Source organism: Podarcis gaigeae, assembly GCF_964106915.1.
Source record: "Podarcis gaigeae genome assembly, chromosome: 3".
Classification (NCBI taxonomy): domain Eukaryota; kingdom Metazoa; phylum Chordata; class Lepidosauria; order Squamata; family Lacertidae; genus Podarcis; species Podarcis gaigeae.
The window spans coordinates 3,274,044-3,301,141 of NC_139680.1; the positions used below are offsets into that span (position 1 = coordinate 3,274,044).

The window sequence follows — 27,098 nt, forward strand, 5'->3', positions numbered from 1 at the left end:
CGTATATTTTGACAATGAACTACCTGACCCTCTGCAGTCTTGGAATTTGAGAACCAACATGTACTGGGGATTTCTCACAGCTAACACTTAGTTGCCATGAGTAAGGGGGCCAGAGCTACAGGAATAGCAGCAGCAGCAGCAGCAACAACAACAACAATAAAGAAACTGGCATCAGCAAAGAAGCACCTCCAAGAAAAGGGATTACAACTCTCTCAAGAAGTTTTAGCACATTAGATTTATTAAATAAGTCTCATTACACAAACACACACACCCCTCAGTACCACCGATGTCAGTATCATACACTTCAAGGAGCTGGGTGTAAGGTTTTGGATTTGAGAAAACAGATGTATAACCAAATTATATTATTTGCTTAGATACAATATTAGAGTTTATAATGACAACCTTAACGATTAACATATTTTGCCTGTGATAAAAATAAACCTTCACAAGCTCTCTTTTTCATACAACTTTCTTTAATACTTCTCCATTCAACCAACACAAGCAAAATGAGTGCATGCACAATGAATGAGATGGAAAGAAATACTGAAAGGGCCAGCGTGCCATCACATAGACCAAAGGGATTTCCCTCATCTTGAATATTGCAGGCAAGGCTGGTCACCCCATCTTAAAACAGATATATAGTAGGAAAAATAGGATGATCCAGAGACGCATGATGAAAATGATAAGAGATATGGAGAGACTTCTGTGAAAAAAGATTGAGAAGATTAGAATCATTGTTTTGAGAGAACAAAGAAAGAACAAATTATAAATAAATGTTTTGGTACATAATGAACTGCGTCCCATTTAGTGCTTCTCCTCCTTCAGCAGAAACCTAAGGTTGGGGGGGGCTTTGATATACATATATTAATACAATGCACTTAATTTCCTCTGAAATTCATTTGCTCTTATTTTAATTGAATCCTGGTACACAGTAAGTCTCTGAATCAGGCAACTGTATACACACAGAGAAGAACTGTGGGTTACTAAACAAACAAACAAACTGCTTAACAATAAATTGTCAGTTTCAAGGGGAACTATTTTCCTCATTTATGGTGTTTCTCTGGTCTAATCTTTTACGGCAAACTCTCAGATGAACTTGACCTGCAATGGAACATGTCCTTGGATCCTTTGGAGCTCTGCCTGTTTAGAGAGGGAGCAGGGACACACTACCTCAACACAGGATTATTAAGCTCCAATTTTAAATTCAAAGCTTTGTCTCCATGCTTCCCACCCTATACTTCTCTCTGGGGTACTTTATCATATTAAATATTGTACAATAAATTCATCTGGAAATCTATCATCTTCCAGTTCTACGGATACAACTTTAAAACAATTTTAACCACCTCTCCATTCATTAATATAACTGAAGGAGTGGTGATGGGAAAAGGTTGCCCTTTAACTACTTCTGCAACCAGTGCAGAAATCACACATTAAGAATTAAATCCTATTCTCGATATATGCCTCCTAGGTGAGTCATAGGATATGGGCATTTCCTACACTTCTACACTGACATAACCCACATACACTTCCACTAGTGGTGATACAGCAGGGAAACTTCATGGTTATACTAGAACAGCACTACACTGATGTATGGAACTCTGCTGGTGTAGTAATCAAATCGGGGGCAGAATCAAGGGAGTGTCGTGGTTGTAACAGGCAGGAGCAGATACACAAAAAATCCGAGAGTCCCTCAGATCCCAAACCTGCCTCCAACACCAAAGTAACACAGACTTCAGAGATATTTCAAAACATGCACTGAATTCAATGGAGGAGAAAACTCATTGCATCCTGCAGAACACCTCCTTATAGGCTTCAGACTAACTGTGACCTCATCACAGCATACCAACACAAACCTCAAACAGAAACTCAATAGAAAGGGCTTTATCTTTCTTGTCTCCTGTCATAAACACTTACAGCACTCAAATGGGAACTTTGGTGACTGGAATTGTGAAAAAAGAGCACTTTGCACAAATAGCCTAACTTCAGGACTTACTGCTCTTTCTCTTACAGGAATTCCATCTCAGGACTCCAGACACACATACCCAAAAACAGTTAGGAGGACATAAAAGCTAAACATTTGCTTTTCCAACAAAATTTTCAAATCTACCATTTTGCTCTAATCAATTAAAACAACTATCGTATGACAGTAAGTATAAAATGTATGTACCTCTTGATTGTAAAAAAAACCTCTCAAAGAGATTTACAAATTATTAAAATAGACCAGTGAAAGTCTGTTGCTGCTTTCTATCAGTTGATAATTTTCTTTTATACTGTCAGCTTCTTGTTTTCATTTGAAGGGTTGGTTTTGTTTTTTTAATCTGTCATGTCTGCATCTATGGCAATGTATTTTATTGTATTTGCTGTCATTTTAGTGTGCTTATATATGTGAAATGTGCTAGCATTTGGGAACACAGGGTTTAAAAAAACCTGCACAGAAAAAAGTGCAGAATAAATCTGATCAATATCTTAAAAAGGAAGACTTGGTTTACATTTTAAAGTAAGGTTACCAGACGTCCCCATTTCCCGGGGACAGTCCCTGGATTTACAAAGCAGTCCCCAGACAAAATCCACTGAATTTGACTGAAGTTGAAAAGTGTCCCTGGATTCATTGAAAAAATCTGGTAACCTTATTTTAAAGTACTCAAATATAATCACCTTGAAATGAATAGTAGGTAAAAAAACAATCAAATAAATTATATGAATAGAGCAACGAAGAAAAGGTAAAGCTAAAGGGACCCCTGATCATTAGTCCAGTCGTGACCGACTCTGGGGTTGCGGCGCTCATCTCGCTTTACTACCCGAGGGAGCCGGCGTACAGCTTCCAGGTCATGTGGCCAGCACAACTAAGCCGCTTCTGGCGAACCAGAGCAGCACACAGAAACGCCGTTTACCTTCCCGCCGGAGCGGTACCTATTTATCTACTTGCATTCTGACGTGCTTTCGAACTGCTAGGTTGGCAGGAGCTGGGACCGAGCAACGGGAACTCACCTTTAAATGCTATGGCATCCACTATCCCAAAGCATGAATATTATTGTTTAATTCCTTCACACCCTCTTATTGTAATAGCCCACACCAGCTTTCTTCATATTACATTATCAGCAACAACTACTCAGGGATTTGTCTCCAAGGCATCTGTAAGGTTGGTTCATTCTTGGTGAATTTCTAAGAAAGGAAGCACTGACTTCATGAGATTCTGTAAGGACCTTCATGCCATGACCAACACATACACACACACTTCCACAGACACAAAGGCCCAATACTCTGACCTGAGGATCACTTACAAACACTGACTAAAGGTTACTGAAAACCGGTCATTACCTACTGAAAAGAAAAGTAGGGGAGTTCTTTCTTTAAAAACCTGCACCTTTAAATATTTGCTCTCCAGCTTTTCTGTTTATTTATCAGTGATACAAGGCTTTATCTGAAACAACAAAGAGTCTTCTGGCACCTTAAGGATCAACAAATTTCATGGACTAAAGTTCACTAGATTGGATTCAGGAAGTGTAGCCCTCAGTTCATTTACACATTGGTGCAAGGGGGGAGGTGTAAATGTTTGAGTTAAATAGCAATGAAATGCAAAAAGGAAAGTGTATGACTATTCAATCAGAGCTTAAATGTGTGCAATATAAGAACAGTGACTGCAAATCATAATTTAAATAAATAAAGAAATTCATATACCACCTTTAGCCGAGAATCACAGTTTTACAGTATAAAAACATTAAAATACATAACATAGTAACAAACAAAACAACAACCCCCCTCCTTAGTCAAAAAGGCCATAGATTGTTTAATTAGCCAAAGGCCTGGGGAAAGAGGAACGTTTTCACCTAATGCCTAAAGATATGCAATGAAGGCCTCCCTGGAGAGAGCATTCCACAAATGGGGAGCCACTGCAGAAAAGGTTCGTTCTTGTGTTGTCACCCTCTGGACCTCTCATGGAGGAGGCATATGAAGAAGGGCCTCAGATGATAATTGCGGTGTCCAGGTCAGTTCAAATGAGAAGAGGTGGTCTATGAGGTATTATGGTCCTGAGCCATTTAAGGCTTTATAGGTCCAAACCAGCACTCTGAATTGAACCCAGAAACTAATGGGCAGCCAGTGCAGTTGCACCAGGACTGGCGTTATATGTCTTGTTCCGGTGAGCAACCTGGCAGCTGAACCTGCACCAGCTGAAGTTTCTGAACTGTATTCAGAGGCAGCCCCATGTATAACACTTTGCAGTGATCTAATCAGAATATAAACAACAGAAGTAAGGTTATCCTGGTCCAGACAGGGTGCAGCTGGGTCACCAGCTGAAGCTGAAGTAAGGCACTCTGCATCACTGAAGCCGCCTGAGCCTCAAGTGACATCAGTGGATCCAGAAGTAACCCCAAGCTATGTACCTGCTCCTTCAGATGGAGTATAACCCCATCAAGATCTGACAACCTTCTGTTCATCTGGTCTAGGGAATCGCCTACTAACAGTCTTAGCTCAATTGAGCTTCCACTCACAACTGTAATTTGGTGACAACACAAGCATCTTATAAATAGATTGGATCTTATCTGTGGACAGTTCTACCCTCTAGAATTCTGAACAATGCAATACTTTTTTTTTAACTGTTGGGCAGTTTATGGTGCACTATGAGTAAGACAGGCCCAAATGAACTTACAAGGGCTACTGAATGTTCTCCAGAAATATTGTACTGCGTTTCAATACCTGAAAATCAAAAGCTATGCACCTTTTGAAGATGCTGTCAATTCTGTACTTATAGTTAGTTGATCTTTTCTTATATTAATAATTATTCCTTGATGTTTTAGTCTTACATTTTGCATATTCAAATCTCGTTCACATGCTTAAATTGATGAGTACTTCGATAAAAATAATTTTTATACAAGGCTGTTGATTTGGGGACTAGTAAGCGGTGGGAGAAGTCATATATAAAAAAGTGGGCAGCCCCCTCACCAATGCAAACTCACAGCTGCCCTTATTGGGATGGTGCAGCAGGGCCTCCTCTACAGATGTTCTAATCTTGTGGAATCCATTGCCCATGGAAGCCTCTCTCTGACCACCCTTGGAGAGTGCTGAGGAAAACAGGCTGGCAGGCTGGACCCTAGCCAAACAGGCTACTGTGATATCAGATGACAAATCAATTAGTTTGTATTACAGAAAATCAGAGTCAAGTGAGGAATGAAGTTACCACCTATCAGCTGATAGGCAGTGACTTCAAGCCCTACTTTCTGCAGGGATTGGCTGCGCTAAGGAGCTCTCCATGGGGAACTCTGCAGAGCAACTGATTCAGTTGACTTGCTCTGTCAATCAGCTGATCAGCTATGACAGACTTCCTCCCTTGCCAATGAACAACTGGAAATACACTTTTAAGTCTCTACCCACCTGTCCTGGCTCCCAGCTTCCAAAGAACTGAGATTAGGTGCAGAATTCTTTCTAAAGATTATAATTGTTATAATACTACAATATGTAAGTACTTCAGGCACTTCAGGCGATACATGCTGCTAATCCCTGAGTTGTTACTTTGAAATTCAGGCATTGGTAATCCCTCTGCTAAACAATGTAGGTTTCCTAGCTAGCTGAGAGCCATGGAAAGTTGATCCAACCCTTGGCTCCCTCCCTTTCTGCCTTAAATACTGAAGGGGCTGGGTAGGGGGCATTTCTGCAGGCACTCTCTTCTCTTCTCCTGGACTTGGGAGATGGGTGTGTCTCAAACTCCTGCAAAGAGATTGTAGATTGCTGCCAACCTCTGGCTATAACGGAACGTGCTCCAAGCAAGAGGATCCAGTGGGATTGGCTGGGGCAAGAGAGCTCACTATGGGATTGATGGTGACAGGGAAACAGGATAGCAAGCCTCCACTCTGGATTTCTGCTAGGAGCTTCCCTCTGGCAGAGCCCCCCACCCAACTCACTGAAGCCCTCCAACGGATCGTCCTCGTCCTGACTCAACTAGCCCTCAAAATGCCCCACACATGACACTGCATATGATGTCAGGTGTGGGACACGTGGGCATGGTTTTGGGAAAACAGCCTAGCAGGCTAAACAGAGCCCTATGTTGGGCCAGATTAGCCCTGTGGGCTGGAAGTTGCCCACCCCTGCAGTAAGAGGAGCATTCTTTTATTCATAATAGCTAGGAGTCCTTCCCACTACTAGGCGTGAGAGTGATTTTAGAATTTCTGATCAATGTACTGAGAATCCCCAGAGCGCCACAATGCCCACCCAGTGTCAGGGACTGGGCAGAGGAGGAGGAATGGTGAAGACCACCACCCCATCCAGACCCTTCCAGGGAGGAGGAAGAGGAAGACAGTATAGTTGTACAACAGTGGTTTGCGGGAGGTTGCAGCTCAGAGGCAGATGAGGGGGAAAGTTGGGAAATAATGTGAGAGCCAGAGCAGCAGATGGCTGACACGTTATCATTAGAAAGCATCCCAGACCTACTATCTCCCAGAACCTGGCGAGCCTTCAAAGTAGGAGAGCAAAGAGCTCGAAGACAGAGGGCACTAAGCGACATCCATAGAGATGATGATGAAGTATGACAATTGAGGAAGTGGGAGAGAAGGGGGCTGGAGATTCACTTGGGACACTGCCATTATCCAAGTTGCTGGGTTCTACAGCCTCTCCCTGTAAGAAGGACTGTAAGAAACTTTCCCTTGTCCTCATATTTAACTGGGCAACCAGCCGAGAGCCGCTGGCAGCATCCTAACACCCGGCAGCCTGCAAAGGCAGCTTGCGTCTCCTGAGCCTGAAAGTTCAGGCGAGACGTGGGGGGAGGCGCAAGCGCCATGTTTCCATTTACCTGCCAGGGACAAATACAAAAAGTACCTGCTTGAGGAATCTCCAGAGCGGAGGGCAGGAAATGGCACACCCAAAGGTAGAACAGTGGCTCCCAGTAGCTGCCACTTGTGCAGTGAGAGATCATCGGGATGAGCCACGGCTGACGGTTCCGGGGAGGCTGACGGCTCCATGGCGCCTCAGCTGATGCACTCCGCCCAGTCTGCCCAGTCTTGACAGGAACTGTGTATGGTGATGCTAATAATCTTCATGGCCAGCAACTGCTTTTTCCTCCCCGCCTCCTTTCGGACATCGTAATATACCACCATATTGCAAAGTTTAGCTGACGATATATTACAATGTTGGAAAGCAGATCTACCCACTACCCTCCCTGTCTTTGCTTCCACTGCCCTGGAGGCTACCGTTCAATACAGAATAGCTTCAACAATCTTCTCCCCTATCTGAATAGCCCAAAGGTGGCTATCAGTCAACTGCTGATGCTGCAGACAGAACTGAGAATCGGTTCATCCTGAACATTTGCAGCATTTGCACCTCCCTGAAAAGTTTATTATTCTGCATGAAAACCAGTGATTTAGATCCCAGCAGAAAAAGGAAGCTGACTGTAAATAGCAATAAAATGCATGAAACCAGATGAAATATATTCATGTTCTCTAAGTGGAGGAACTTCCTTATACATTGTAGAAGAATAATCAGGTTTGAATAATTTATGCCCTAAGGCTTTGTGCTAAAATCCCAACTGATGCCCAAATACTGCTTCAAATAAGTTATGTACTTACTCATCTAACTCCTCTTCATCTGTTTTTGATGTGTCAGCATAGAGGTATTTGCTCATGTCCACAGGCCGTATATTTTTTCTTTTTGCTGGTTGAGGAGGAAAGTCTTTGATGGGTGCTAGCATTTCTATTTCAGGGTCTGCCTCATCAAAAGGATTCACATACTCTGCAACCTCCTCATCCTTGAAAGGGTTGTATTCATCGTCATCGTCATAGTAGGATTCTTCTTGTTTTGAAGATGAAGCTACATTGATATCTGTTTCTATAGAAAGCAACATAATTTTTTGTTGTTTCATATGGAAAGATTTCCCAGTCTGTCATGGAGACCAACACATTTCTAGCCCTATAAATACATTTAAACAGTTTCAAATTATTTAGCATTCATAAAGGTGTTATAAGTAGGATAAGGTAAATATTTTTACATGGTTCTCTAGATAAATAAAGCCTTATGAGAAATGGTTAGATTAGATGAAGAAATTAACATCTTGGTAACTCGTGGAGTACAGAAAAAGCTACTAAAGAAAACTTACCAGGATTGGCATGACAGTCCCACAGAATCAATGACATAGGAGGATAGCAATTAAGCTCTCCAGACACAACATAGATGACACCAAGGGCCCATAAGATGAAGCGCTCACTCCACTGGGCAGATTCCAGCTGGAGCACCATTTTCCTGTTTTAAGATTCCATTTTTGTGGAGATTTTTAAAATAGAATTGGGTGTTCACTTAGAGTTTTAATCCAAGTGCAAAATTGTCCAAGGCCAGCACAGTGACCCAGAACTAGCCCCTCTGGAGAATCAATAATATGCAAACAGGGGCACCACAACAATGCAAAAAAATACTTTAGTTTTCTTGAGAAATGTCTGATGGCAGAAGTCAGGGCTGCCCAATCTGAGACCCACCAAGCCAACAGCAGCCCACCAGCTGTATATGGAAGAATCTATAAATGATCCACTCCAAGAACTTGCCTAGGATCAAACAAACTCAACCCTTTTATTGTTCATTCTGTCTTAACTAAGTTGCTCCTGAAGGTAGAATTCTAGCTAGTATATATTTTGTGAAAATAACTGTCTGCTTGTTATTTCAATATTGTTATCTGTCAAGAGCCACCTATTGAGATACTGTTCCTTAAACTCACCCAAACTCAGGGTACCCAAGGTGAAGGCAGGGGTCTTTGCTGATGTTTAGCTGCTAGACACCATTTTGAATCAGGATGATGGACAAAACTTGACTTTACCCAATTTTTGGCATGACAGATCGAAACTCACAAATTATACTGTCCATTTTAAAAACACAAAATTTTTCAATTTCTAAAAAATTCTGGCCAGCGCCTGGCACCCCCTGTTAGTTTACAATGGAGGTGGCAGAGGCCAGAAATTCAAAGTAGAGCCAATGGTGGAGGCATATTCAAGGGGTGCAGGCTTTGTTTATAATGCAATTCCCCAGATGAAGTTCTTTTTTATCCTACTTTAATATTTATCACAGAAGTATGACAGAGATGGACCGTAATAGTTCTGGAGTGGCACCTATTAAATGAATGATGAAGAAAATGATGAATTAACTATTTATGCAGTTGTTTATATTTGCCCCATTTAAAATTTCAGATGGTTTCTTTTTTAAAATAAAAAACCACTCCAGATTAAATGCTAAACACTGGAATCTAAGAGGTGAGGTAAGCACATAAGAATGATGCAGCAATTTTAAAAAAATTGTAAGATGCAAGAAAAGCACGTCCATAAAGAAAGCTGCTAGTAAAACAATAAGTCGCTTGTAATAACACTTAACATTTATATTGTCCTTTAAATCTTCAAAGGTCTTTACAAACATTAACTACTTAATCTAAATCCTTCTGTCAAATGTAGCTACAGCAGAAATCTGGGATGTATTACTAATCCAGAAGAAAGCTAAAAGGGAAATACTATTGCTGTTTAAACTGTTAAAGGCTGCAATCCTAGGCACACTTAGTTGGGAGTGAGCTCCACTGAATAAAGTGGGATATATTTCTGAGTAAATATGCCCAGAATTGCTGTGTGAGCCTGCCTTAGGTTTTGCAGAAAAACAAAGTTTTAGTTTGGGAGAAACAGGTTCTTTTTTTTAACCAAAGAGTTACAGTATTTAATTATACACAAAGACATAAAACATTGCTTTTGTGTTTTTTATCTTGCATTTTTATGTTGTGAAGTGCCCTGATATCTATGGATCAAGGGCAGTATTCAAATCAAATCAACAAATAAGAGGCTAATAAGAGCCTGCTGGATCAGGCCAAGGGCCCAGCTAGTCCAGCACCCTCTTCTCAGAGGGCCAGCCAGAAGCCGGCAGGAAACCAGCAAGCGGAACATGACCACAAGATCCCTCGCTCCTCCTCCAGTTTCTAGCAACCGGTATTCAGAAGCGTATTGACAACAGATTTTCTCCCTTGCTATGCTGAATCTGTGTTTTCTGTAGCCTAGGGTTGCCATATGTACGGCTTTTCCTGGACACATCCTCTTTCTCAGGGTTAAAATTTCTGTCCAGATGGATTTTTTACATTTTGCAAAATGTCCAGGGGTTTTTTGTCTGATACTATTAGTACTGTATCAGGATCTGGATTTCCTGCTGCCTCGTTCTCGGCCAAGCGCGGCTCCACCCTCCACCGCTGTCTCCACCGGCTCCTCCACTTGCCCCGTCTGCCTCCCTCAGCCCCTCTCGCTCTCCTGGCTTCAGCAAGCTATCAGCAAGCCTGGGGAGCCCGCGGGAGTTCCCGCAGGGCTCCCTAGGCTGCGGATAGCAGCCTGTTGCCCGGTGCGCGCTGAAGCAGAGCGCCTGGCCGCCGGGAAGATATCCGCAGCCGAGGGAGCCCTGCGGGACCTCCCGCAGGGCTCCCTAGGCTGCAGATAGCAGCCTGCTGCCCGGTGCGCGGGGCGCCCTGAAGCAGAGTGCCTGGCCGCTGGGAAGATATCCGCAGCCAAGGGAGCCCCGCGGGAGGTCCCGCAGGGCTCCCTCGGCTGCGGATAGCAGCCTGCTTCCCGGAGCGCGAGGCGCGCTGAAAGCAGAGCGCCCAGCGCTTCAGGAAGACATCCGCAGCCTAGGCAGACCTGCGGGAGTTCCCGCAGGGCTCCCTAGGCTGTGGATAGCAGCCTGCTGCACGGAGCGCGGGGCGCACTGAAGCAGAGCGCCCCGCGCTTCGGGCAGACATCGGGCAGCCCCACAAGCTCGGGGGACAGCGGGGAGGCGCAGCGCCACCATCCCGCTGTTCTCCGACCTGGTTTGGATTCCCCGACCTGGTTTTGGGGGGAAAATAAAGGAAAAAATATTTTCCTTTATTGCCCCCCCCCCCAAAAAAAAACTAGGTGCGTCCTATGGACCGGTGCGTCCTATGGGACAAAAAATATGGTAAATATTCTAAACTAACAAATCTGTTATCCAGCAAAATGGCCCATTCAGTTTTCACTGGTGGTATTCAATTAATTTTTACTCAGAATAGATCCACTGAAATTAATGGACCTAACCTAGTCATGCTAAGATTTTCATATTTTGGGATTTTTATATTAATATATTTTATATTTTTATATATGAAAGTCTATTTTGTCTTGTTTTAAATATATCATTTTGTGTTTTTTACTCCTTTTTGCTGTTAAGAGCAATATCCACACAATGGCCAAGTTCAGAATTTAAAACCCTGATTTGTTAAATCATAAGACAAGCCCTGTTACACTGTCTCCCTACCTCCTCCCTTCACAGGCTTGCTGCAGTGCAACAAACAGAACTACTTAGATTCTCTTCTAGAAAAAAGGTGTCTCACCACGAAGGTGCAGTGGTACCTTGGTTCTTGAATGTCTCCGCTGACGAACATTTCAGAACCCAAACGCCAAAAACCCGGAAGTAAATGCTTGTTTTCAAACGCGCCTTCAATTTTCTCAAGTGAATTTGCAAACACCCCACAGAACTCAAAATAGTCTTCCAGAACGGATAACGTTCGAGAACCACTGTACTCAGCAAAAAAAGGTACTCACCATGAAGTTGTTACAAGTGCTACACTTTTAACCAAGTGCTTTTCTTCTAGGAAAAAAAGGTGGCAGTACTGCACACCCTTGAGTACCCCCAGAAAAAAGCACTGGCTGAAACTAGTTCCCTCTTGTAGGTGAACTCTGGTTGAACTTCAGTTTGTCCATCAGCAGGGAGAAATGTTGCATGTAACAGGAGAACGCCATAGAAGGAATGCTTGCTCTTCATTTGCTTAGCCATGGTTTAGCAAGTTGGGCTTGATAAAACTGAAGGTCCCAGCAGCAGAATATCAATATACAAGCAATGATTATCAATACACATACAGTCCCAGACACTTACAGCAAATGAGAAGCAGGAGACCCTGAGCTTGCTGTAACATCCAACGCCACCCTAAGATCATAAGCAATAAAAATATACAAAAATTCTATACCTTCCATATCAAGGTCTCCAAAGGGATTCAGCTCTGTTGTATCAGGGTCTACAAATGGATTTGATCTCGAATTGGCCACGTCTTGATCCTCTTCATCCAAAAAATTAAGCTTGTTTATAAGCTCTGAGAAGCCAAGTACAGTACTTTTCAGTATGGCAAAAATTAGGACTGTGCATGGTTTGAAACAAACATTTTATTCTCCAAGGTATTTCTACCAAAAATCTCTAGGAACAGTGATCCCTACTGCAAAGCTAAACTGTAGCACACCAATGCTTCTAACTCAGTGGCAGTAATAGAATCAGGCACATATTTATTAAATAGTCCGCTGTAGCCTTTACCCACTCAACAGTGGCAAAAGCTTTCTGCAGGAAATTGTCTGGGGGCAGGGGGAAGCAGTTCTAAAAAGGTTGGAATTTTCCCATTATATACAGCTTACATGTCACTGTGAGGCTTCAAAACATACAGAGCACAAGTATGTTTATGGTGCACATTTTAGCCAGTTTCAGTGCCCATGTCATGCTGTCATCTGTTGGCTGCACTACAAATTATTTAAAATACTGCAATGGATGTCAAACACAAAGATACAACTGACATTCAACTACAAACAGAAGCCAAGGGGATAACAGGTCAGAGTAAAATACAGACAGACATTCAGAAACAGAAAGGAAGGAGGAAAGCTCATAGACCTTCAGAGGAACTGGCTGATTTAGCTGAAAGCATATTTGCTTGCTTTACGCAGTCATCTTGATCTTCATCTAAGCTGCTCAGAGCATTCAACTGGTTTACAATTTCTGTAAACAGAAGCCAGTCAAGATAATTGTAAGGTAATGTTATTTAAGGGACAAAGGAGTACAAAACATGCTGTTATTAGAAAAGGAAAAAGGAAAAGAAACGACGTGTGTTAATTTACAATGAATACATTCTAGAGAAAATCACCATTCTAATACTTAATGTATTCAGCACTTGTATGATGATCTTCCCCAAAATTTTAATGAAAAGGAATGCTATCTTTTCATTAAACTGCTCGTTCCAGTAACAGGAAATTATCAGACTAGAGCTACAAACTGAGTAACTGAATTAGATACTCCTGCAGTTTGCTGTACCAGTTTTAAGATGAAACTTTGCTTTCATCTGTATACGAACTCTGATCCACTCTGCAGACAGGGGTTTACTTGGGGACTAAGGGGATGTGAGGTTGACCAGTGTGATTTCAATCTTGCAGGGTTTCCTCCAGAAAAGGTTTTGGAAGCAATTGTCACCTCCATTTCCCAAAGCAAAATGCAGCTGTGCTACACTAAAACTTCAATTTGCCTAATGAATAACAATATAAATATATAAATATTATTACTGAGAAAGATTCTAAAGGTATAAAATTATGCAAAGTGAGCAACTATGCACACATTCCTTTAATTTCTGTAATTTGTTTCATTTGGCTGTAAACTTTGGTATTTTATGGTTGATGGGTTCTATATGGCAGCCCTGTATCGGGAGGTTTTTATGTTTTTAGATATGCTGTAAGCTGTCTAGAGTGGCTCGGAGAACACCAGCCAGATAGGTGGGGTAATAATAATAATAATAATAATAATAATAATAATAATAATAATGGATAACTTAGGAAATAATGTATGAAAACTGTAAGAAACAGCTATATCTAGAACAGGAATTCAGGAAGCTAAGATGACAAACAATAGGAACTGCAGAATCCAATGCTGAGCAAATAGAAACATCAAAACCATCTCTATTAGTAGCATATTGTGATGGTAAGGCTGACTTCTGTTCAGAAGAAACACTTTCAAATAACACAGTATCAAATCATACAATGCATGTATAACAAAGATAAAGAAATATGCTTGTGGAATACGATGCATTATATTAGCCATACAATTGCCATTTTGGAAGTAAGGTTGGATAAAAAGGTTATGAAATTCCAGATGGATAAAACTTCATAGTACCCACTTTTTCTGTTGACTAATCTGTCTGGCCAACTTGTTCAACTGATGGGCACATATTCCTAGAAACTGGAGTAACTGAGCTGCTGCTATCAATTTATTTAATTATTTAAATTGTTTTTATTGAAATATTTTCATGCATAACAAAGGTACATCTAAAGCCTCTATTTGCAGTTCATAGTGTCCTATCTATAGGTCAGTTACATTTGGTGTGAGACATTGCTGTTGCAGACATTGTGAGGTTGTGGCGAGGAAAAAGATGGAGAGAGAGAAGTGGGAGAATGAAGGGGAAGAAATTATATTTTTCTTTTGCCCAGTGTGTGGGGGAGGGGGTTGGTTTCACTGTCAAATGGATAGGTTATTTATTTGATTCATTTGTTAGTTTTTGTTAGTGGTGAGGGAGATTGGGGAACTTCAGTTGATTGCAGTAAGCTCTGTTTGTGTGTGTGAGGGGTCAAATTAGCCATATCAATTTGTATACTGTTGGAGGGTTTATGTTGTTGTCTTGTTGGGCTGTGCATGTAACAAAGGGGAGTCATGCATGGTTGAAGGCATCCTCTTTTGTTTGTCCACGTGCTAATTTCAATTTGGTGGCTAGATTTTCTAGTACAGTGGTGCCCCGCAAGACGAACGCCTCGCAAGACGAAAAACCCGCTAGACGAAAGGGTTTTCCGTTTTGGAGGCGCTTCGCAAAACGAATTCCCCTATGGGGTTGCTTCGCAAGACGAAAAAAATCTTGCATCCCCCCGCAGGGTTTTTTCGCTTTTTTCGCCCTTTTTTTAAGCCGCTAAGCCGCTTATCAGCTGTTCCGCTGATAAGCCGCTTAACAGCTGATCGCTGGAAGCCGCTAGACAGCTGTAGCGCTAATCCGCCAAGCTGTCAATGGGCTTGCTTCGCAAGACGAAAAAACCGCTAGACGAGGAGAATCGCGGAACGAATTATTTTCGTCTAGCGAGGCACCACTGTATGGCTGTTTCCCATACGGTTTGGTACCAGTGGTTCATGTTTACTCCTGACAGGTCCCTCCAGTATCTAGTTATGATGCTCCTAGCTCCTGAGAGTAGGTGGCTTATGAGTTCTTGTATTGTGAGTGTGTGTTGTTGTCTTGGAAAATATTCAATAGGGCCAGTTCTGGAGTTGCTTCTAACACCTGTTTTGTTATTTTACATATTTCTTGTAGGACTGATGTCCAAAAGTGTAAAATTTTGGGGCATTCCCACCACATGTGGAGGTATGTACCTATAGTGGTGCAACCTCTCCAGCATTTAGGTGAGGTTCCTGGGTTTATCAGAGCTGCTATATTAATTATTATATTATCATTGCCACCATCAGTGTGCATGGCATTTCCATGATATAAGAGGACAAATCAAGGAGCTTCCAATCCAAAACTTGATAGAAGAAACAAACAGAGCAAAGGAAAGGATTTTGAGACAGGAGGAAAAGCGAAAAAGAAAATTGGTGGGACCCCACATTGTGGGAGTGGACTTCTGCTTGTGTAACAGGACCATTGCCCTCTCCTACCTCCTGCAGCAACCAACACCCCTTCTGTTCCAGAGGGCCCCCAAATCCTCCAGAGCAGATTTTGAGGGCAAATTGAGGGGTGCAAAGGAGAGAAAAGGAAGGTGTGGTTCAACGACACAAGTGGAAGTCCATTTTAATGATGCATGTGTGGTATCAGATTTAATCCTATGAGATTATTCAAATTGCACATGCTTATGCTTGCTTACAAGTTTATCTATATTATGAGAACTAAGGGAATGAGCCAAAATCTTCAAAGAAATGTTTTACACATGCTGTCCAGGGTGCCTCACACATGGCTTCTATTTGCATCAGGAGGGATACACACCTGGCACCACGAATGAATGATGCAGACTGGTGTGGAGAACCAAGGAGTGCATAGGGAATTCCAATAAATAGGTATGTCATGGAGTGTATCTGCTTAATAAAATATAAGTCTTAGTTCCTACCTGTCAGGGGTTCAGGGAGAGAGGCGCAGGTGGGGGAGGAGACAGAGAGCGAGGGGGAAGGATCCCAGGACGACGAGGAAGAGGATGACAATGACCCGAGGTTGTCCATGAGTCCGTCCAGTGAATCGGAGGACTCCCAAAGAGGAGCCCCCCTGGTCAGGCCAAGGGGAGCTAGAGGGGGAAGCAGTCAGGAGCAGGGGAACGAAGGGGGAACTCCCAGTGGGAGTTGGAAATCGGGACCGGCTTCTCTGCCGGAACGGAGTGAAGGGGGTGGAGTTACCAGTGTGTCAGAAGCAGCAGAACAGGAAGCAGAGGGGGGAAGGAGATCAGCGCAAGACGTCCTGCCGGAAGGGGCGGAGAGTAGTACCGAGAGCAGTGTAACTGTCAAAAGGAAGGTCAGGAGCAACGTACGCGTGCCAAGTTCAAATGTGGAGGCGCGCGGAAGTGAGGAGAGTCCTGGGGAGGAGCCTGGTCCCAAAGCGCGAAGGAGGGGGGAGCAGGCGTCAGAGGATTCAGCCTCTGGGGAGTCCCGGAGGGAGAGAACACAGGGGGGCAGAAAGACCCTGCGGAAAAGAAAGGAGAGGAAGAGGTGGTCCAGCACAAGCCTCTTAAACTGGTGTAGAGGCGGGACTGACTCAGAGGGGACTTCAGCGGTCTAAGGGTAACAGACGTAGAGCCACGGAGCTCGGATGTAAAACCAAGAATGTTCTTCAATAAAAGCTTTTGTATATAACCCGGACTGGACTTTGGTCTCTTGTGAGCTGGGACCTCGGGTGGCTCTGACACTACCTATCTCCCATTCAAGTCTATATTAACTAACACTCCAGGACTGGAAAATTTCATATAAATGCTGCCAATGGTCTGTGCCTCCTGTGGAGAATAAGATCACAGAGGCCTGAGAAAACCAACATTTTTTATAAAAGCACTAAAACCCTACTAAAAGTGCTGGCAAGTGTGCTTAGCTAGATAGGGTGAGAAAGCGACTACCAGTGGAGAAAGCGACTATCTTCAACAGGTGGATTCAGGCTGCTTTGCCTTGTCTTCAGAATGTACAATAATTCCAGATGATGGCAACCCAAATGTTAAAGTTTTACTGCAACACATGAGAATTATCACTCAAGCAGGTTATTTCTTCCTGCATGTGGCAGCCCCCAGAAGCAAGGTCAGGAGGGTTGCAAAGGCTGGTGGCCTGTCAGTATGCAGTCAGTCCCACCCTTCCCTTCACTCTTCCAGCAGGACTCTAGTAGACATTAAAGTACAGATGCAGGAATCTCCCCTCCCTATGCCTTGAAGTAGTTTTGCCTCTAGTCCATTAAACCAGAGAGGGCCAGACTCACAGGCTCTCCTCCTGCTCTCCAAAGATGCACAAATGCCAACTGTCCGTACCACCTGTCAAATGGTACCATTAGAGCGGTTTAGAAGAAATTTCGAACAGTAAACAATCCCAATACTTTACATTATTTTATAGAAGGTTAAGAATTGCCTATCTGTTAAGACATGGTTTTAATTATTAATCCTTGGAGGAAAACAAACCTGTAATTTTTGCAGCCTTTTCTTCCTGGTTCACTCTGTTTTCTTCATCATCTTCATTATCTTCTTCAAAATCATCTAAATTTCCAATATCTGCTTGCTTCATACTCATCAGACTTGCCAGGCTTTGCATGTCTTCATCCCTAACAAGAACAAGAAACTCTGTACAGTTGCCCCATATTGTTATATCATTTTATGAACTGGGGCAGAGAGAATAGTTGCTTACTTAAAGCCCTGCACAAGTTCATGGGGATTGCATCAGGACTTCCAAATCATTCTCTTAACCAACTGTCCACGGGAGACTATAGCATGGGTAAGAAATTATAAATCAAATCACACAGCATTTTTCACTACATACAATAAGCATGCTCAAAATGAGTTTTTGGGGCAAGTGGGGTTAAAAAAACAAAAAACACCATCTATCACCTCACATAAAACTTACGTTGCTTTCCCTTCCCTCAGGAAAATACATGATAAAGAGAACTGAAGGGTGGCAGATATCACTTTCTTAGACAGAGGCTTGAATTTTAACTTGACATCAGTCTGTGTAGGCATTGGACTTGCATATTGCTTCATGTTAATATTGCTGGTAGCAAGAGCTTTCCGGCGTCCAGAAGGAGATTCCTTAAAGAAAAGTCATTAAATAATATGGTTATAACATTGTATTAATAATAATATGCATTTATTTAATGTATGCACTGCCCCTTTTTTCTCGCAGCAGTGTACATGAGGTTTCCAACCAAATGCAAGCTTGCTTTGCTTCAGCAAGGTTACTGTCCAGACTTTGCCCTACCGAATGTCTATCTGTTTAACTGGCATTCTCTCCCACACACATAAAGCTTTGTTAAAATGTGATACTCCCCCCCATAACTTATCATTGGTAAAACACAATGCAGTGGAAGAGTATACCTGAAGGAGTGTCTCCATCCTTATCGCTCAGCCTGGGCACTGAGGTCCTCCCCTCCGAGGGTCTTCTGGTGGTTCCCTCACTGAGATAAGTGAAGTTACAGGGAACAAGCCAGAAGACCTTCTCGGCAGTGGAACGCCCTCTCATCAGATGTCAAGGAGACAACTTTTAGAAGACATCTGAAGGCAGCCCTGTATCAGGAACTTATTCATGTTTGGTGTTTTTATATGTGGTTAGGGAAACCCAGGCAGATGGGTCGGGTATAAATAATGAAATAATAATAATAATACTTGTTGTGAAAATACTATTACTAGAGGTAACAAGGTCCTTAACAGAGTTACACAGAAAATGAAGTAACAAACATTTCTTTGCTAGTTCATTTTCTATGTAAACCTGTTAAGGAGTTTGTTTTCGCTTTCTAATAATTTTTATTAATAAATTTTTATTTATAACAAATATTTTGTAAATACATTAACAGAAAAGCAAACCTAAGTCAGGAGTCAATAACAGTTGTTGAAAACATTGCTATATTATTATGCAAAGGATATAAATGATAATTATGTTGACAAGTAAGAGGCTGAAGGTCAAATGAGAATAATGGTTTTGTTTCTTCCAGCCAAGGTAAGTACAGAGCAAGTTAATAGTCCCATATATCCATAACTGCTGGAGAAGAGGTGAATATATTTGATTTTTTTTATGAAGCCTAAAAACTACCAACAGACTGCCATTAAGGAGGAGTCTGTTGACCACACTCTCTCCAACAAAAAAGGGAGAACTCTGAGGGGATTTGGGAAAAAGCAACAGGGTAAATACCATCATTTTAAATGTCTATTCCCTTGTAACAGCAAAGGTAGATTTAAAAGGAATTTCCCCCTCCATCCTTGACAGGTGCTTTTGCTTATAGTCTCCCTCAGGTTGAATTTGCAGTTAGATTTTAAACTGTTTAAATCCCCATATGTAACATTCAGTAAACTCTTGTACCTTCCTGCTACAAATCCCTTTCCATTAGGACCAATATTAAGAAAAACATTTTCTGCTTCTTAGAGTAGTGAACTTGCAACGGATCTAAACTTTGATAAATGTGAGGCCATCCTATAGGTGGTCCCTTAATGCCAAGGTTAATTGCTGTCTAGGGACAGGATTTAAATTTTGGCAAAAATATTTCAAACAATAATTACCATTTGGCTAGAAAAAAGTAATAATTTTTAATGAAGAGGTCATTAGCTTTAGAATGGTACTTCACTGGGGAAAATGCCAACAAGATTTTCTGCCTCCCCCCCCATATATAAATAGAACATTATATGTATGGCTTTATAATATTATTGCAAGAGGCATTCGAATTAAGGAGTTTCAATCAGTACTTTTAGGATATATCCAACATTGTATCTTTATTCAAAAAAGGAGCTGCAGTGTTTATCTATTTTCCCAATACAGATAATTATTGTTCATATTAGTACAATGAACTGAAGCTTGCTGATCACACTTTTCCTTTTACAATTATCAGAACCTTTGACCTTAATCTTGTTCACTGATTGACAGCAGAGGCCACAGAAAGGAGAACTTGCATTGTTTGTGATAGTGGCATCTGTTCAACTTGATTCAGTGGAGAGTATTTGCATATTCTTAAGTATTTCTTCTGAGAGGGACTAAATCCTTCTCAAGTGTTTGGTGCATTTTTGAAATTCACTCATAAGGTATCTACATGCGCTAATAGTTCCATATAATATTACTGTGCATAATCTGACAGATAACACTAGTTTTTTTTTAAACAATGTATTCTTCAGGGATGACATATTACATTCTGACTTATCCTACTGGGCAGAAATGTCAAGTACCTTTAGGAAATGCCTTTGGAATTTTTTTATTGAATTAGTGCATTTTATTCTAGGCAAATAATAACTGTGGTAGCAATATATTTTTATTTAGATAATAGTTAACAAGTGGTTAATAATACTTTTGTTCTCTTTTGTGGGGGGAGGTAGCTAGAATCATCATATTTTTAATTCCACATGGATGTTTAGGAAAACACACACAAATTATCAGGCCTGCATTCATTTCTTTTTATAGCTGGGATACTGGAGAAACATTGGGCAAGTGTAATTATCATAAACATCCTCCATAAGCTATTTTTCAGCCACAAATTTGGGACAGAAAAATCATATCCTACTAGAACTTTCCATCAAATAAATACCTACATTTGATGGCTACAAGAATACTTTATTTTATTTTTAAAACAAGTTTGAACTACTGTTGTCTATGCTCCAGTAACCTCAAAGTTAGATTACTGCAATGCGTTCTACGTAGGGCTGCCTCTGATGACGCTTTGGAAACTTCAGATTTGTATCATGCTGGTATGTTATCACTATACCTGCACTGATATACCCCTCAAAATATCAACGTTGAAGAGCAAAAATTTCTCAAAAGTTGCAACTAATCCTAAAATGTCACCATTATCTCATTCAAGGAAAGATTCAAAGTCAATTTCATCTTCATCAGCTTGGTTGTCAAAATAATATTATGCACAGCATACTGTCATGCGTGTCAAACCATTCTTTATACAGCTGCATGTGAACACTGTGCCAGACTGCTCACATCTGCAGTGCAACAGTTCCAGAAGTGAATTTGTTGCTGGTTTATACTCTGCGAGGTATCTCTGCCATCTTCCATCCATTGCCATCTGGATTTGGAATGTTTTTTCTGAATTAGCATGGCACAGGAATATGTCTGTTGATGCAATTCTACTACACCTTTTTCGGCAAAAAAGTGATGTAGTGTAACTCCTTGGCACCTGCTGTGTTCTTACAGTCATACATGTGTAAAAATGTCAAGGCATTGTAATGGTTCTGATTTACTGTTTCAGTAAGTTGTGAAAACCTCACCACAAATTTTTGGCAGGGCTGAACACGTTTTAGTGCAGCAAGTTTATCAGAATCATTATAAAGCACTTACTATGAAGGCACAGAAGCCATGGAGTGCCTTAAGTACAATGTGTCCTATAAAAGGAACAATTTGCCTCACACCAGCTATACCTCGATTGTTGTAATCCAGGTTTCTGAAACATAGGTGCAGTTATGTTGTAATACTTAAGAATGTAAGGAACACCTAGGATGATTACATCTGTGTTCTCTCATACAATAATGACATCCATGCAGCCTTCCTTGGGGGCACGCTGGGCATGCAGGAATAGTTTAGTATCAGCTTCTTTCTGATTTGATAGAGGTACTGTGACGTCTTCAACGTTTCCCTGGAGTTTTTCCTTTTATTTGTTCCGCTTATATTCTCCACATAGAAAGGTAATATTATTTTGTTTTATCAATGATCTTGATAAGAATCTTCACCACAGCTTTATCTTGTGGTCTCTTACAATGTACTATGGAACATCTGTCCTGTCCTATTGTGTTCTGATTTGAGAGTGGAATGCCAATCTTCCAGGCTTAGAGCCCTGCACCTGCTCCAGATCCAGAGTTGGAGACTGTGGCCTCCAGCTCAGAGCCTTAATTTGATTGCTGCTGGACTCTGGGGTCATGCCAGCAGAGATTTAAACTTGGGCAAAAAAAGAAATCATCTGTAAGTTCACTGGGTCAGCACTGGGCAGGTATTTACTTACAGGATGCTTGTGAAGACAAAATGGACTAGATAATGTACACTGCCGTGGACTCCATGGAGGAAAGATGGGATAGAAATATTACACTTCACAGTACAGTACTTAACCCGAGGGACCACTTAACCCGAGGGACCACTGTACTGCTATCTTTCTGTTTTAAAAATAAATATAACAAGGGTTAATTACAAATGTAAAACTGACAAGACTTCAAAATTTGATTAATTTATTCTGTTGCTTTCCACATGGAGTTTCAAAGTAACTATCAAAAACAAATGCCATTCTGAATATACACATGTTTTTCTGTGTATAAGACTTGGTTTTTTAAACCAAAAAATTAGGTTTAAATCATCTTATACACAGATAGGGCTGATGGGTGTTTTCTTAATTTGGAATCCCCCCAAATAGGGGGCATCTTATACATGGGGGTGTCTTATACAGTATGTTAAAATACAGTACGTTAAAAAAACCCACAGTAAAAATACTAAGGTGATCAGAGCAAGAGAGCATTTGCTTTTTCAAAGCTTTTTCAATGAGTATGTCAAAAACAGAAAAAAGCACAATAGTAACTATGAAGGAGAGAAAGTAATGAGATCATAAATGTGCTAATTGAAAGTTCTACTTTACATGTTGTCCAATTAAATAATACACAGGATGCACTTGCTTAAGCTTTTCAACCAGGTCATCCCTTCAGCCCTCCGTCACCAAACAAAGAGATTATAATTGACAGAAAATAAGGCAATATTTTCAGTCAAATTGGCTACAATTCAGAAATGCATGGTAGTGATATTGCTATTTCACTTGCTGCAAACACTCCAAAGTGAAACAAGTCCAGAAGTTCCTGGATGACGGTCTTTAAACTACATCACAAGTTCCATATTACTTAGGCTATGCTGAAGAGATCACTGCTTCACTAACAGAGCAAAATGGATCACTACAGAATCTAATTTGTGGAAGCATAGAGCAATTAAATGCTAAAATAGACAAGCTACGGGAAGCTCTCTCAACTGGAGAGAGTAAATTAGAAACTATGTCAGTTAAAATAATTTAGACAGTTGGATGGAAGATTTGGAGGCCCAAATGCCATCTGTGATGAAAAGGTGCTTAAAAGCAAAATCATGGCTCAAGATATCCAGAACGTTTATTAAGAATGATGATGCATACGAATGGAGAAGTTAATGTTTTTAAAATGTGGCACATACCAGAAATATTCAAGATCTGAATTATAAAAGTGTGTCAGAAATGACATAAATTTATTAAGAGCAGTAACACTAACTCAGAGCTGTAACAACAAGTACTGCAGCTCAGTGGGGGAGCGCATAGTCTGCATGCAATAGGTCCCAGCTTCAATCCCCGGCATCTCCAGCTTGCCATAGTTTAGGAAGTGAAAATCCGGACGATCGGTAGCTTCTTTGATGAGATAGCCAACAACATTTTTGAGCTTTTTGGGGGGGAACAGCCAACCGCTGCCGCCTCCTCTAGCGCTACTCACAGACTTCATGTTCTGGGTGGCCGAAACTGAGCAAGAGGGGGAAGCAGTGGTGGCTTCCTTAGAGGCCACTGCCAGCCCAAGCTGGGAAAGATGCGCATGGGCCTGGTGGCGACGCTGGTAGTACGCGGGCCTCGTGCACGCTCATCTCCGGCCAAAGCAACTGCTTCCGCTTTCAGAGCACAGTTAAAAAACACAAATAAATAAATATCCTCAAATCGCCCCCCCAAACCAAAACATTTCCTATAAAATGCAAAAATCCCTGTGGGTGGGGGTGTAGGCCCCCCAAAAGAGGACATGTCCGGGATTTCCCATACATATGGCAACCCTACCAAGTAGGGCTGAGAACACAACTTGCCTGAAACCCTGGAAACCCTCTGTCAATCAGTGTGGACACTGCTGGGCAAGATGAACCAATGATCGGACTCAATATGCTATGTTCCTATGTCTTCAGAGGCAGCACCAGCAGAAGCAGTGGGGCAGTGAGAATGGTTGCTGACTGGGCTTCCCAATGCTGCCAGTTACTGGGAGGGAAAGGCACAAGGCAGCCTAGAGCTCAGCAAGTGAAGGTACACCAGAGAAGCCAACCCACCATTTCCAGTGCTGGAACCTTTTAAAAGATAAATCCCAAAAAGAAAACAAAAGACGCATACAAATTACTACAACTCTTCCAAAAATGGGGCTTATATGATATATCGAGTGAAGAAAATCCAAAAGATTTCAATTTTACATTTCTTTCAAGCTGGACTGGGCAATTAAATCCAAATCTTGCCATCATGGTCGTTTAACCCTATTTTAGTGAGCAACCAACTATCCAGAGAAAGGATAGCAGAAACTGTACAATTCTATTTTAAGGAAAACAACAATGACATCAGTAATTCTACCAACCTTTGGGAGGCCATGAAAGCAGTGACAAGAGATAGCTGTATCAAAGAAAAATCATATATCAAAAAAGAAACCTCTACAACAATAACAAAACTAGAAATGGAAATTACTGATCTACTAGCTAAATACAAAAGTTCAAGTCTTTAAGTCTATTTCAGCCAGCAATACAGAATTAACCCTAAAATTCATGTATGGGTGATACCTAACCTTAGAAAGCAGGCAATGGTCCATCCTGGAACCTCATTGCATTGTTGGAGGGGCGGCCCACCACATGCGGACAAAAATCCAACCTTCCTGGTATTCAACATTCCAAAAAATTAATAAGACAACAAAACAACAATTGGAAGTCAAACCAGAATTACCTTTATTAAATATATTTCAGTACAACAGCCAGGATTTACATAATAAATAATTAATAAGCCATTTATTACAAGCAGTAAGACACAACATAACCAGACACTGGAAAGACCTTTCTGGTGCAACGTTAGACAATTGGTACAAAACTGTTTGGGAAACAGTTCTACTTGAGATATTAACAAAGAGAGAAACATCAAAGATTGACACACAGGCAGATAAAATATGGCTTTACCCTGGTGTGGTTTAATTTAATAACATATGCCAATATTCCAGAAAATGAACAGTCCCCCCACCAGCATTTGGCTCAATCTGGTTGATCTAAATTTAAATTTAAACATAAATTACTATTTTTACTTTGAACCCCCCCTCCCACATTCATCAATAGACTAACATTTTATATGGTTTCATAGGTAATATAAGAGGAAAAATGATTATTACTCTTATTTAATGTAAGCAAAAACACAAGGGTTCCTGATTAGGCATTTGGCTTTGCGATGTTGAAAGTTAGCTGTTAATTCTGTTCTACTCTGTTTCTCCTTCACTTTTGTTTAAACCAGTTCATGAACTTATACACTGACCACTAACAATGAACCATGTGTCGTAGATATTGCTACAAATCTTGTATGCTATTTTTGAGGTGTACAAATGACACGAGAAGACTTAGTATCATAGAATTGTAGAGTTGGAAGGGGTACTGAAACCACACCAGACCCTGCTTAACTTTGCAAATGTGCTAGCAGTTTTATTGCTGCACCACAAGGCCACTTGTTCTTTGTATTTGTATCATTTAGTATTCCTATGATCCTTGTTTATAAAACCCTATAAAAAGTTATACACCCAAACACACAATTCAAAATGGTCATACTTTCCTTGCATGTGCTCGAACAGAGCTAGTCAATGTAGTGCCCTCCAGATGTTATTGGACTACAGGTATCATCAGTCCTGACCACTGATCATGCTGACTGGGGCTAATAGGAATTGAAATCCAAAGCATATGGAAGGCACAGTGTTGGGTACCCTGTGCTAGAGGCAAGTGGGACTAGCTTTGAAAGTGGGAAACCGTCTTGGCCATTGGAAAATGGTCTCTTTCTTGCTGCTATTTTTATGGGAGGTGGGCATCTGAACACTGAACCAACATAAAAAAGAAAATTAAAGTAAAACTTTTCCAGGAGCTCTTACAGAATTTGTCCAAAATAGTATAGGGGAGTAATTTGTTGTGGTTGTTGTTGTTGTTGTTATTAAAATTTGTATACTGCCCTATACCCTCGAGTCTCGAGTCACAAGATAAAATCACAAAATAAAAACACAAAATACACCATCAACAAGAGGAAACCTCTCCGGGGAGAGCATTCCACAAATGGGGAGCCACTGCAGCAAAAGCCCGTTCTTGTGTTGCCACCCTCCGGACCTCTTGTGGAGGAGGTACATGAAGAATGGCCAGGTTTTTCGTCTCAGCCAACTATTCACTAGCCAATGAGGGTTATGTTGCTGCCAACAATATAATAGTCGTACCTCAGCTCCCGAATGCCTTGGGAGTCGAACATTTCGGCTCCCGGACGATCAAAAACCGAAAGTGAGTGTTCCGGTTTTTGAACGTTCTTTTGGAAGCCGAACATCCGACAGGGCTTCCACAGCTTCCGATTGGCTGCAGGAGTTGCGCTTTGGAAGTCGAATGTTTCAGAAGCTGAACAGACTTCCAGAACAGATTCTATTTGACTTCCGAGGTATGACTGTATAGATAGTGCAGCAAGCATTTAAGAGATTTTCTACATTTGGGGTTCTATCCACATATTGGAAAAATGATAGAGTGACTTAAATACACGACACGCTGTGCACATTCAAAGGATCCAATAATATTTTTGTGTGTGTGATTTATAAGGTGAGAGGTGGGTAATTCTGACATGGAATTTGCAAATAAATGTATTATGTTCTGCCAGAATAAATGTCCCAGCTTAGTGAAAATGTTTTACAACTCAACGGTACATTACTTGGCAAGTAGCACAGATGATAAAATTTAGTCACTACATATGAGCCAACGAAGAGCACCAACTTATAAAATATATGACAGAACAATGATATTTACCCATGTGCATGTATTTAATTATTATAGAAGAAGCATTTTCTTTGTTATGTGAGCTACGTTTATATACCTACCCTGTTTAATAATAAAATTAAGAAAATAATACATCTAAATCAACCTAGTTTACTTTGTTCCTTGTGAAAGAAAGTGTTGGAATGTCTTCTTATATATATATGATTCTATGATTCTATCTTTCAGAATTTCATTGGAGATTCTCAGGTGAATGTTGCAGACCTTTCGAAACACATAAAAACACAATGCCCAAATCATTTGCCTCTCCAGAGTCTTTTCTGAAAGGAAGAAGCAGCCTAAGGCTGTGTTTAGATGAGTTAAGCCTGAGTGAGCCTTGAGTTTCCAAGCTTCGCTTC

At 41.2% G+C, this 27,098-nt stretch overlaps 1 protein-coding gene across 4 annotated transcripts in view; it reads right to left on the bottom strand.

Moving 5' to 3' along the window:
- The window catches only part of EHBP1 (EH domain binding protein 1), a 269,882-nt gene that overhangs the window by 156,098 nt on the left and 86,686 nt on the right, over positions 1 to 27,098 (bottom strand). For 2 of the 4 annotated variants that reach the window (XM_083730031.1, XM_083730029.1), the window contains exons 6-10: positions 17,854 to 18,035; positions 17,415 to 17,554; positions 12,652 to 12,756; positions 11,966 to 12,088; positions 7,554 to 7,812 (exon numbers count right to left, since the gene is read on the bottom strand). In XM_083730031.1, the coding sequence (XP_083586157.1) occupies positions 7,554 to 7,812; positions 11,966 to 12,088; positions 12,652 to 12,756; positions 17,415 to 17,554; positions 17,854 to 18,035 (809 nt within the window). The remainder of the gene's footprint in view (positions 1 to 7,553; positions 7,813 to 11,965; positions 12,089 to 12,651; positions 12,757 to 17,414; positions 17,555 to 17,853; positions 18,036 to 27,098) is intronic. The other 2 variants (XM_083730032.1, XM_083730030.1) reach the window with 1 other exon arrangement.